The 12,907-nt window shown below is 41.4% G+C and overlaps 1 protein-coding gene and 1 long non-coding RNA gene across 2 annotated transcripts; both read right to left on the reverse strand.

Moving 5' to 3' along the window:
- Positions 1–891: 891 nt before the first annotated feature.
- LOC147428243 (uncharacterized) lies at positions 892–4,828 on the reverse strand. The gene is made up of 3 exons (XR_015185938.1): positions 1,670–4,828; positions 1,469–1,591; positions 892–1,387 (listed from the first exon to the last, which is right to left on the reverse strand). It is a non-coding gene; the product is annotated as an uncharacterized LOC147428243 (long non-coding RNA).
- A 138-nt stretch (positions 4,829–4,966) lies between these two features.
- On the reverse strand, positions 4,967–6,640 carry LOC147428244 (putative xyloglucan endotransglucosylase/hydrolase protein 8). Its single transcript, XM_086496386.1, has 4 exons — positions 6,339–6,640; positions 5,916–6,016; positions 5,628–5,821; positions 4,967–5,460 (listed from the first exon to the last, which is right to left on the reverse strand). Exons 1-4 carry the CDS (start codon positions 6,562–6,564, stop codon positions 5,055–5,057), a joined length of 927 nt encoding a protein of 308 aa, XP_086352512.1. The 5' UTR covers positions 6,565–6,640; the 3' UTR covers positions 4,967–5,054.
- Between the last annotated feature and the right edge of the window lie 6,267 nt (positions 6,641–12,907).

Here is a 12,907-nt window from a genome sequence, read left to right on the forward strand (position 1 = left end):
TAGAGAAACTTAATGAAGCATGCAGTCAAAAGATTTCATCAAATAGAGAGACAAAATCCAAAGCCTTGAGAAGAAGATCACAAGTTTGCGTGTGAAATACATTGTGCTTGGGAGTCGGCTAGTGCTTGATATTCCTTTGTATAGAGTTCCTGTTTGTACACTCCATGCATTGTGCAAAATAATTGCAAAGGTGATTCATTTGTACATATGTTTTGCATAGACCTTAAAGCCAGTGAGTGAGTCAAAAAGAGTCATCAAAGCATTAGAGGAAGTGCTCTCAGACATTGGTTTGCATGGAGGCAATGTCAAAATTGAAGAGGACCCTAAGATGTCTCAAGGTTGTTACAAGGTACCAAGGAAAGTGTCGATAGACAGCGTGAAGGCCATAAGGTTTCTTGGGTTTAGCCTCAAAGAGTCTGATAGAGAGGACAAGAGAAACCTGTTCAACAAATGGAAACAGTTACATAGAGTGGTTAAAGACAATGCTGGTGGTGGGGCAATCCAAAATCACAAGACAAATGTGTGGAAATCACTTGATAAAATCTTCCATTCTGTTGAGTAGCATTCGTGGATGAAAGTAAGCTCACATCGTTTCAAGTAGCCTTGCTGGATTGGAAGAAGGCATACCTTGCACGGTGGGGTGGACAACATATCACTCATTACATGGTGAGTTAGCGTGTTTCATATGCAAACAACATATGCTCCATAAATCCCTACTCTACTCCCCATTTTGTTTTATACAAATGCAGGACATACTGTTCAACCATGGTCCTTATTATGTAAAAACATAGAGCTCGGCGTCAATATGGTCCACACAAGGCATGGAAAAGACCCACTACATGGCAAGAACAAGTTATTTTAAGCACATCAGACATGGTGGAGGCAAAGATAGAGCCAATAGCCTATTAGAGTTAGACAAATGGACTTATAGGCGACTTATACATAGAGCAAGGCAGAAGGAGATTCTTAAGAGTTTGAAAATTACACGTTCTTTACAACTTATCCACAAAAAGAGGAAGCAAAGGGTTTGGGAAAACTCAAATGCGGGGAAGCGACATGTGAGGTGGTGACAGTCACAAGTCCGGAGCGGGAGAAGATGGACCTGATCCCGTCGTTATTATTCTCTTCGCTACACCCCCTTCTTCCTCACTGTGTACCTCTTCGACGTTCATGTCCCTTAGCCAAACTCTTTGAAATAGGGGTCCATGAGTGCTTGACACCCATACTTGATGCCAAAAACACGTAGAGCAAACTGTTTTTCTATCAGGATTATCCTTTCTGCATTCAGTGGCACGGGATACCCACCACATAATCTTGCAATAATTTTCATTGCAAACTAAGGAAACTTTACATTATCCTCAGAGTATTCCTTGTGGTATATTATGATCTACAAAACAATATCAAAACATTCATGGGTTATTATTGATATGTATACAATAGTGTCAAGTACTTGATAGTTTCTACAAACCGTTTTGTGGCTAAAAAGCCCGATGTACTGAGACAACGCCGCTTTCTTGCCTTGTACTCCAGTGAAAAGTCCTTGCCTAGAGCCTCCTGCTCTTCTAAAGAAACTATCATCATACACAAGCACCTGTCAACAATCATATTTATCTCAATATTGCATCATTGGGACATGGACAAAACCATCTGCATGGCTAAAAGAAATTACCATCTGATTCTCGCCCAATTCTAGCATGGACCTTCCCCATTAGTGAATTGAGTGGCTATTCACCAGCTTGGCAAGGGGTGCCATGGGGATACCCATGTTTTCTAAGCCGAAATGTCTTGTGGTCGATTGGAAATGCTCCTCTGTTGGAAAATTGGCTTCTCTAGACTTTGCTTCGTTGAATATATCTTTAATCAGTTGACCCCCTGAAGTGAATTGTGTGTCGTGCACATATGTGTCAACAAGGAGATGTTCATCCACTCCATCCTCCACAAATCCCATGTCTATCTCACAAAATTTTGCAATTGCAGCTAAGCAGGAGTCCTCCCGTATATTCAACTCATGCATAATATCTGTGAGGAGAATGTAGTGAATGTTGTTGGCCATTGCAAAACTAGGAGCACAATTCAGAGGCAAAGACCCTTCCTCATTGGGCTTTCTGATTGCTTCCAAGTGCTGCATTTGCAAGAGAAGCAAGAGTTAAGCTTGCATTAAATGTCTCCTTCAATACCTCTACCTGCTCTTCTTCTGGGTTAAACTGTAACTCCACGTCCTCTACCTCTTCCTCCTTTGCCAATGGGCAGCTATCAAAATTTGACTACTATGAAGTCTTTGGCTCACCATCCGTCAACAAGTACAAGTAACACACAACCCCGTGGTTGAATTCCACTAAGCGACACTTATTAGAGTGCTTAGAACAGCTTTCTTTGACAAGCAGTGCATTGGAGGGACACTTTTTCAGACAGTGATTCAACCTTCTTGCAACATGCTTCTCAGGGTCAAGATTGGTTGGGTGCACAAATCGCTTGCCATCAATTGTCAAGGAGCTATCACAAACGACTGCTTCGTACTATTGCAAATGCGTTTGTAGGTACTCCATTAAGAAATCAACAATCCACTAGATACAAAACTCTGCATTAAACATTGTTGCCAGCTCTGGTGTACGGTTATGAGCACGGACGTTGTATAGGTATGTGAACAATTTTTCTTCAGATGTATCCTCCCCTACAATGCCCGTCACTAGTACTATGTTCCACATGTCTGAAAGAAACATAAAGACAAAGCTACTATTATATAATGAACGTGACCAACGTTCATGTGGAAGCATACGACTACATTAAGTCTAAAGTGCAATCGAAAGAGAAAGTGGGGAATAAAACATCAGTAGAGATAGTAGAATTATAAGTACCACCTATCACGCACCTACTCGTATGCCTAATCAGACGTAGAGCGATGGAAGTACATCAAGGATAGAAAGTGCATCTTGAAAGAGGTGTAGGAAGAGTTAGTGTAATGCAGTTCAAGTGGAATTTGGAGATTCCATGATCCAACACTCCAAATTTATCTTGGAAAAATCCAAGAGAGGGCCAAAAGGACAAGCAAGAGAGTCATACAGTGGCCCTAAGCAACAAAGTAGACGGATCTAGCTGAACATGGTGAGTCTCCAAGGGTGGTCTAGATAGTAGGTGACCCGAGTGAGGTAGAGGACGTATTGCTCATATCCATTCTTAAGGAGTTCTACAAGGATTTGGAGGGGGAGAATCCTTATGTCTACCAACACACAATTCCCCTTAAGGAGGGAGCTAACTCCAGGAAACGACTTTACATGTGTAATGGCACTTTTGCAAAACAATGAAAGAGGGCTTGAAAAATTTCTTGATACTAAGTTCATCTATGGGATTGAACACACAAAAGGGCTTTCTTCTATTGTGGTGGTGCCAAAGAAAAATAGACTTGCTTTGAGTCTATATTAACTTCAAACAAGTCAATGCCCACAGTTTGAGTCATCTATCCAACGTTGATTACTGACCATGTTCTAGAGCATATAGTGGGCAAAGAGGTCCATAACTTTCTAGATGGCTTCTCTAGCTACAATTAGATATTCATAGTCCCAAAAGACCAACATAGAATATTCTTGGCCACTAAATGAGGACTCTATGCTGAATTTGGACTAACAAATATTCTAGCAACATGCTTACGTCTCATGTGCCATGCATTCAAGAAATACCTTTGGGGCTTTCTTAAAGATTCATGGACTACATATACATGCACCAAAGGAACGGAAGATTGTGTTAATTACTTGATACTTATCTTTTTCCACTGCGGCATTAATTAGATCAGTTTAAACCCCCAAAAAAGTAACTTTATGGTGCACCATGAACGTCCTTCAACATGTCATCTCCACGTATGGTATAGAAACCAACATGGACAAAGCTTTAAGATTTGTAAATTTACCTAAGCCTACGGTTCCACGAGATGTCCAAGTCTTCATTGGTCTCATTGTGGATATTGAAGGATGTTCATCCACATTATGCTGAAATAGCTTGACCATTGTGTCGACTACTGGTATCCTTTGAGTAGACCCCAAAATGCGATTTTACCTTCGCCAAATCAAAAGATACGCCTGTGAGCCCACTTATACTTAAGGCATTTTATTTTGGTTAAATGTTTCATGTTTTTGCCATGTTTGCTACTTTCACAAGGGGTAGATTGGGTATTGTGGTAAATTTCAAGGGCATATTGGGAAGTTAAGTCCAAACTTGAGGAGTATTTGGGAATTTTTCAAATCATACAGATTTTGAAAAATTTCACAAATTTGAGGGGTATTTTAATATTTTTCCTTAAAATACCCATTCAATAAGAGCATTTTTCAAACAAACCCTTCTAGAGAGACTCATGAAAATGTTAACCTTCATATGACAAAAAAGGAATGCCTCAAGGACAAATTGGGCATCAAATCCTAGTACGACTCACATAGGCACTCTAAAACTGTAGAACAAATTGTGAAGATACATGTGGTTCTTTGATGAAGGGACCACCCACTAACAAAACAAGTTTCAGGCACATTTGTGTGTTGTAAAAGCGAGTCTTTAAATCCTCCTTCGATTGCTCCAGATATTGTGTAGCCAAGCAGCGAGTCTTTAAATCCTCCTTCAATTGCTCCAGATATTGTGGAGCCAAGAAGCAAGTCTTTAAATCCTCCTCCAGCTCCTCCCAACTATGCTTGAGAGGGAGAATGAGGCTACAAGAATACCATGCCAAGCCCAACCTTGCATCCTAGAGTTGTTGGATCATTTTGAGGAGATTGACATAAATGCATCTCCCACAAACTCATGGTTATGCTGCACAATCTCTTCCACTTCAAAACTTCCATATTTCCACCCACACAATTTAGAATTCAAGCCTTGATGTCTCTACCCTCTACTACAGCGAAGCAGTAGCGACTCTCACCATGAAGAGAATGTACCATTCAAAGAAGCCTAACAATTATAGGAACTGAGATCTTTACAAGAACAAAGATAACAAGAAAAAGGAAGCACTAGGCACTGGACCAGTATATACAAGCATAAAAGACAACAAGAAAAGGGGGGAGGTAGACTAAAGGCTTTTAGTCCAATCCCACATTACATTCAGCAGGAGGAGTGGCATACCTAGCCACATCAGTGCAGTAGTTATACCCCATATACTTGGAGGTAGCCCATCTGTAGGAAGCCTTCTGCTTCTCACTCAAGCTCCATGCAAGAGGCTGATTCCACCAATTCAGGCTTGTTGTCGCTGCACATGCCGGCACGCCACCCATCTCGCTCCACTCGCATGCATCCACATGGAACTTCTCGTAGGCGGACACGAAGGGGGCAGCCTCCCAATTGATTTTGTCCAGGCCTCCCCTGGTGGCCCACCCATCCCCATTCCATATACTTGAGAAGACATACATGGGTTGCTCCGTTGGGTACATGTCCCTTGTTTGAGGTGTGTTCCTATGGACTCTGATGGGCACTTGATCCACATAAAACCTGCAGGAGTGAAAAACACAGTACAATTCAAGCCATATCCACTTACAGAGGTTTCATGTGTCTCAATTGTAAGCCAAATAATGCCTGCTCTTAGGGTGCATTTCCTCTTCAAGTATTTAGCTCTAGAAGATGAATACAATCATATGAGAGGATATGAGTGTGCTTACACAGTGTTGTGAGGGTTCCAGAGAATGGAGTAGGCATGAAATTTCTGAGTTGGATCGAACCACAAGTTCATCCTCTGCTCGCGTCCGCCGACTCCGTTGACATACATGTTTGTCTGCAACACATAAGGCTCTCCACTCCTATTTCCTAAGAACTCAAAATCCATCTCATCCCTGTTGTCTGTATTTGAAGACAGCTGCAAAACACACAAGAAGACAATTCTATAGTAAAAAGAAAGGTAAAATGCCTCTTATGATATGCATGTATATCTTTAATTAATTGCGGCATACATAGTATGCAGTAACAACGCCGGCGGAGTCTCCGGGAACTAGCTTCAATTTCATGCTGAACCATCCATACTTAAACTTCCCCTTGGACTGAAATCCAGAACCTGGAAAGACATTACAAGAGCAGATTAAAATGTAAGGTCAGTACATTGATTTTAAAAAACTTCCAATTTTACAAGCAGTTGGATAAGCATAGCTTTAAGTTGTTTAACACCTTGAGAGAGAGAGAGAGAGAGAGAGAGAGAGAGAGGTGTCTATGCATAAAGCGAGACCACCTGTCTGCGCGGGCACCAACGGAGGTATGAACATCCTTATGCAGCTAAAACATGGCTAATTAAGCCTGTCAACTTGATGTACATTGGCATGCTTAACACCCTTATGCATTCCCACATTTTGCTAAGCATCCCAAGCTGGTAATTAATTAACCTGAGTTCTCATCAAGAACAAGGTTCCACATTCGACCATCGGCGGACGACTTCACATGATCGGTTGCCCACATTACATCAAAATGTTCTTCAAATGCGGAGGTATGAGCAACAGAAGGACTGCTTTGGGCAAGAGCTTCAAGACCCACATCAGAAATGAGCAACAGAACCCCGGTGACAAGCAAACTCCGAGCTGTAGGACAAGCCATAGCTGCCACAGCGTGCATGCAGATACTAACAAAGCTTTTGATATTTTATATGAGAAAACGAAGCCCAACTCCCTCTCTTTTTCTCTCTCTTCAAGTCTCTCTCTCTCTCTCAGGAACAGACCTTTGGAGTACATGATGCATGCATGGTATATCAACAATCCTCTTATCTCTCTCTCTCTCTCTCTCTCTCTCTCTCTCATGATGCATGCATGGTATATCAATAATTCTCATATCTGTCTCTCTCTCATGATGCATGCATGGTATATCAATAATTCTCATATCTCTCTCTCTCTCACACACACACATTGTACCTCCTCTCTCTAGAATTGTCCTGTCTGTAAGCTTTCAGTTTCAAATGTGCCCAACGAGTCTGCCTCTCTTTCTCTCACACACACATTCCGCATTCTCTCTCTCTCTCTCTCTCTCTCTAGGATTGTCCTGCTGATGCTCTGCAATTTGAAATGTGCCCAACTTGAATGCAGAGAGCCGTAGACCCCCCAATTCCTCAAATTTTCTATGGAGTAAAAAATACTCCTCATTTTCTAAAGCTCTCTAAAAGCCTCTAATTTCTAATAAATGCCCAAAATGGTCATCATTACATCCATAAATTTTATACGGTCCACTCATGCCCATTTTGCAAACTATAGAAGGATCGCCACGTGGACTAAGGTCAATGGAGGTACCGTCTCGATTAAGGTTTAGACTAAGGTTTATGGGCTTGATGTGTGTGGATGGAAAAAGTAGGGGCATCGAATAAAGAATTTGAAAGCCAGGTTGGAAAAGCAAAGGCAATGCAGGACAGAAAAGAGGGTGGCAGCTGGCCTCTCAGAGAAGAGAGGGGGCCTAAAAAGTGATAGCTATAATTGCCATTGATCTCACCCCCTTTTACCACCCCTTATGTGGGTCATGTTTCTATGCATGCACCCAATAGTGTCGACATTCGGGGGTGGTGACGCCACACACTGTACTTGCAAAGCTCGGGGAAAGATAGGTTCATTTTATCCAAAGCTTGTGCAACATCATGAGAAGTTACTTCCTCAAATTTGTATTAGGAGAAATTAAAGGTCTCAAGTTTACCAGAGTAAATGCTTCACTAATAGCTTCGCCTAATAGACCTTTCTTTGTTTTTCTAATGTTGTTGAAGAAAGGGGAATTAGACCTTTCTTTGTCGGTACCCTAAGCCAAAGCTGTGAAGAATCCACAAAAGAAGCTCTCTAACAACCAGGGATGATTCTAGCCCTCACGGGTGGAGTTTTTTGGGAGAATCAAGCTCTCATAAGCTCGAGATTTGCTCTAACAATGGCTATAAAAATAGCATCATTAACATCCGAAATTTGTAATTGAAATTCATGTTGGTTAACCATTAGCATGTTAAAGCATTCAAGGTGTCAATTTTAAGCATTCCAGGTGTTATTTAAGGATGTCGGTGACTTTTGGGTGGGGCTTGTGTCCAAGGGACCAAAAAAGGGGCCAGGTGCCTGGGAAGGTTGGTGGGAATTAAAAAAGGCACCATCTTCTGCCCTCATGAAGCCCACAAGCCCCCATATAGCCAAGGCTTGAGAGAGCTCCTCTCTCCTTTGATACACTCCAAATGGGTACCCACTCCCCCTCTTATACCCCTTGCTTTGAGCCCAATCTCTCCTATGTGCGATTATCCCATTGCCACATGGCACATTTCCTCCCACACTTCTCCAAGTCCCTTTTCTCCCCACATAAAATTCTCTCCTCAACCACCTTTCGAGACCAACTTCTCAGGAGCATGGTGCACCGCTCCGGCCACCAAATGCGATGTCGTAAAGCACAACTCAGAGCCCATTACTTTGGCTACTTCTAGAAATTTAAAATCTCAGCATTTCTAATCATCAAGTTGGCCCAATTTCCTTTGTCGCATGCATCTACACAACCACTTTCTAAGTCGAGACCACCCACTTCGGACGCACATATCTCATGATGTACAAGCCCAATTCACAAGCTATAAAGCATGGCTAAAAATACTTATTGAAAACCATCTTTTGGGGACTCAACCAACCCAAAGCTCCAGTAAACAAGCCCGGGAAAACCAAACCTTTGTACATGAATTTTTACATGGTCACTCCCAAAACTCGAAGCATTATGTACACATATATACATGAGGCTAGTTAGCAAGATTTTTGGCATGATCTACTGGCTTTATGCTCATACAAAAAATATCTGACATAGCTTGCCAACCCCCCCTAGCCTGCTTGATCATTCATGAAGAGTAGAGGTTTCTAAGGTGAACAACTATTGTAGCTCATTCCCAGAAACCTCATTCACATCCTCAGATATCTTCGCGTTTTCTTATTCCATTGATAACATCTCATCCATCACAATTGTCATCAAATGTGCTTATGCTTTGTACCATGCTACTTATGCTTTGTACCACCCAAATCTGCCAACTGATATGTTCAATTGTCAAACTTGTTAACAACAGTAAAAGGACCTTCCCACTTAATTTGAAACTTTTTCTGGAAACTATTGTCCAACTTTCAGTTGTATCGCAAAACAAGATCACCTTTCTCAATTCCCTTATCCTTCACCCATTCATTAGCTTTTTTCTTTGACAATTTCTCATAGTAGCTCAAAGCTAAAACTCTGTCCAATTGCAAACATTGTAAATCCAACAAGCTTTTCTGCCAAATATCTCTTTGCTCTTCATCTCCCAATGACCACAATTTAAGAGCAGGAGTTTCCACTTGGATTGGCGATAAAGCTTCCTTGCCATAAACCAAGTGGTAAGGAGAAAATCCTGTGCTCATTTTGATAGCAGTTCTATAGACCCATAATGCACAAGACAACTCAGAATCCCAAGTTTTTCCATCAGTCTGGGTCATCTTTGTCAAGATTCTCACCAGCTCTCCATTGAACCTTTCATTGAGACCATTGCATTGTGGATAATAAGGAGAATTGTACTTGCGGTGTATATTGAGCTTTTTGCACAGAAATCAAATAGCTCTCCTCTAAATCCCGATCCTCTACCAGAAAGTAGTTCTGATGGCACACCAAATTTGCAGCATATATGTTCATATACAAACTTTCCCATTTTCTTACTGGTAATCTGTTTGACAGCTTTAGCTTCTGCCCATCGTGACAAATAATCCACTGCTATTAAAATGTAAGCATTTCTTTTACTAGTCATAGGTAGTGGTCCAATTGTTAGGAAATATGATGTAGCTAAATAGATATTTGAGTAGATTACTAATGGAGAGAGATAGATTTCACACACAAGAGATTATAGAGTAGAGAGAGAGAGAGAGATTACACACGATATACGTGGTTCACCCAATGTGAGCTATGTCCACGGAAAAGCAGCCACTTCACTCTCACCACCTCACACCCACCTTGTTGCATCAACTTCACACTATAAAATGTGTGTAGAAATGGCCTCCTTTTATAGGCCAAAAGGGCTACCCTCTCTCATGAGAGGCAGCCATGTGTAGCCGCCCTTGTGTAGATAAGTCCTAATCGGATCCTCCAATCCGCCCATGTGTGGCCGCCCTTGAGAAGACAAGTCCGCTTTTGAATTCGACCACCGGCCACCGGCCATTGATTTCTGACCACCGGCCACCGGCCATTGACTACCGGCCACCGGCCAACCGACCGATCATTTTTCGACCACTTTCCGACCGCTGTCCGGCCATAATATTCCGGTGAAAAGAAATATTCCTGCGATTGATTTTCATTTCCGGCGAGTGATTTTCCTTCACGCACAATGGCTTCTCCTCATAATGGGGGCCTTACAAATGTGCGTTTTTACCACAGAAAATTACAAGGGGGAAATCAGGCTCCATACTTAACACCAATAGCATCAAGACCCCATTTTTCAAACACATCAAAAGCTAGAATTGTCTTTTGTAATCCAGGCTTCAAAATTATCTTTCCCATTTTTTGACAAGAAAAACAAGACTTGCACCAATGGTTAACATCTTGCAAGATACTTGGCCACACATAGCCTTCTTGCAGAATCTTTTGTAACGTAATCTTCATGGCAAAATGGCCTCCACAAGATCCCTCATGATTCTATTTCAAAATCTTGTAGATTTCTTCTTTCCAGGACACACGACGCAATACTAAATCACGTCCTTTCATGTAAAGCACATCATCAAGCATTCTATACTTTCTAGCTTTTTTTATAAAAGCATACTTTTTGGATGATGGTAGACCCTCGGGTAAAACACCTGTCAATAGAAAATCTACCTCCTTTGATAACACTTCCCTTCCATGATATAAAGGGGCACTATCCTTCAGCACATACACACAAGTGATCATTTCTTGGGCAATGTCATGAGCTTCTTCATTTTGAGACCTTTCAATATGCTGCAAACTCCATGCTTCAAACTTTTTGAGTAACAATTTCACCTTGAAGCGTAAATTTTTCAGTTTAGGATTCTTATTCTTCCATACTCCCAATACTTGCTTCACAGCCAACAACAAGGCATCTCCTTTGATTTGTAGGGGTCTAATGCCCAACTCTAAACAGATGTGCAAGCCACCTTCAAGAGCCATGTACTCTGCTTCATTGTTACTTTTTGCATGCAGTTTTAGCCCTTGTTTTCCTTGTGCATCATAAATGACAATTCCTCTCGAAGTAGAATCATGAATTCTTTGATAAGAGCCATCAAATTATAACTGTGAAGCATTGAATATGGCAAGAGTTTCGACCTTCTTCCTTTGCACCACCACTTCCTTAACCAAAACAGGAGTCTCTTTATAAGTGAGTAAATCTGCCAAGGTAGCCCGACTACTCTCTTCCACCAAAAAGGTGAACTGTAATTCTTGAATTCAATAACCCCTTTCATCACTATCTTTGATATATTCGAGTTATTAAACAGCTGAGGAATCAATGAATAACTGGTGAGAAAAGTGAACAACTTTTGCAACAGGTAATGTCTAAATTGTCTGCAAGCATAAACCATACTGGTCTTCACACTGCTAGCATAATGAACAGGTTTCATATATTGAGGTTCCTTCCCTCTTTGCAACAACATAGCCCCAATGGCATCATCTCCCACTGATGGGTTAACATAGAATTCCTTTTCCCAATCAGGAGCTTGCGTAATAGTAGTGTACTCAAAACTTCTTTGACTCTATCAAAAACATCTTCACATTCATGTGCCCACTCCAATGAATCATTCTTAACCACTTGTTGCAATGGATACAATAATTGTGATGCCAAAGGTATGAATCGAGACAAATATTTAACCTTCTGTATGAAAGTGGCCAACTGTCTTGTATCCTTTGGAGATGATAGCAATAACAAGGCTTCTACTTTCTCTGAATCTGCCTCAATCCCATTTTTTGAAATTAGATGTCCAAAAGCTTCACTCTTGGCTATGCCAAATAACATTTCTTAGGGTTCAACTAACCCCCGAATTCATGATACCTTTGCAAAAGTCTTTTCAAGCTTCTGAACATGCTCTTTCCTTGAGTTGTATACACAAAAATAATCTATAAACCCCTTGACAAACTTCCCAAGGAACGGGGTAACCCCGGGCTCGGATCTCCTATTTGGCCAGCCAAGAGGCCTTGTTCTCCTCGCTCTTAGCTTGGTAGGGGCCAACCTCTACGTAAGCAAAGCAGCCTTTCTATTGCAGCATACCCGGATTCTCCCACGCTCCGGGCCCACCCAGGCATCTCGACAGCCCACACAGTTTTCTGAGGCCTGCGCAACCCTGCTTGGCAATCGTTGCCCCACACAAGGCTGGCTACCTGCAAAAGTTTTTTCTTTTTCGGCTATTTAAAAGTTTTAGTTTTTTATTTTAAAGGGGTCACCTTTTTAAATCCTTAAGCTTTAGCCTTCAATCACACGAGCGCGATATAATTTTCTTGAAGATTAAGCAAATCTGTTTAGCATCCAAGCTTTTGAGATTTCTCGATTTCAAGGGGGGACAATTTTCTTGAAGATTAAGCAAGTCTATTTAGCAGCCAAGCTTCTCAGATTTCTCAACTTCAAGGCGGGATAATTAGAATTGTCAGGTTTTTTTGTGAAGAGGTGCTTCACAAAGTTGTTGTGAAGAGTGTCTTCACGATCGAGGCATTTTAATTCCACACTCATGCCATTTTTGTAAAGAGGTAGACACTGACCTTGGCATACCACCAAGTGTTAAGTACTGGCATTATGGGAGAAAAGGGAATCGGAAAAACTAATGGCAACGGCTTTTACACCTGGCAGACAAAGCTGTGAGGTTATCTCATGAGAAAACAACTATGGGATGTAATCAAACCTAGGGGAACTGACGCATCCACTTGTGAAGGCACAATCATTAGGGCTCAAATTGCACAAATACAAGTCAAAGATGAGCAAGCTCTAGGAATAATTTTTACTTCTCTACATGATAATTAT

The sequence above is a fragment of the Adiantum capillus-veneris genome, chromosome 23 (genome assembly GCF_014529385.1).
Source record: "Adiantum capillus-veneris isolate H3 chromosome 23, ASM1452938v2, whole genome shotgun sequence".
Classification (NCBI taxonomy): Eukaryota; Viridiplantae; Streptophyta; class Polypodiopsida; order Polypodiales; family Pteridaceae; genus Adiantum; species Adiantum capillus-veneris.

Excerpts from the sequence above, each read along its gene's own strand:
- LOC147428244 (XM_086496386.1), bottom strand. The coding sequence starts at position 6,564 with ATGCACGCTGTGGCAGCTATGGCTTGTCCTACAGCTCGGAGTTTGCTT. Across the intron at positions 6,017-6,338 it reads TGTTCTTGATGAGAACTCAG|GTTCTGGATTTCAGTCCAAG; the intron begins GTTAATTAATTA and ends ATGTCTTTCCAG. Across the intron at positions 5,461-5,627 it reads TGGAACCCTCACAACACTGT|GTTTTATGTGGATCAAGTGC; the intron begins GTAAGCACACTC and ends TCACTCCTGCAG.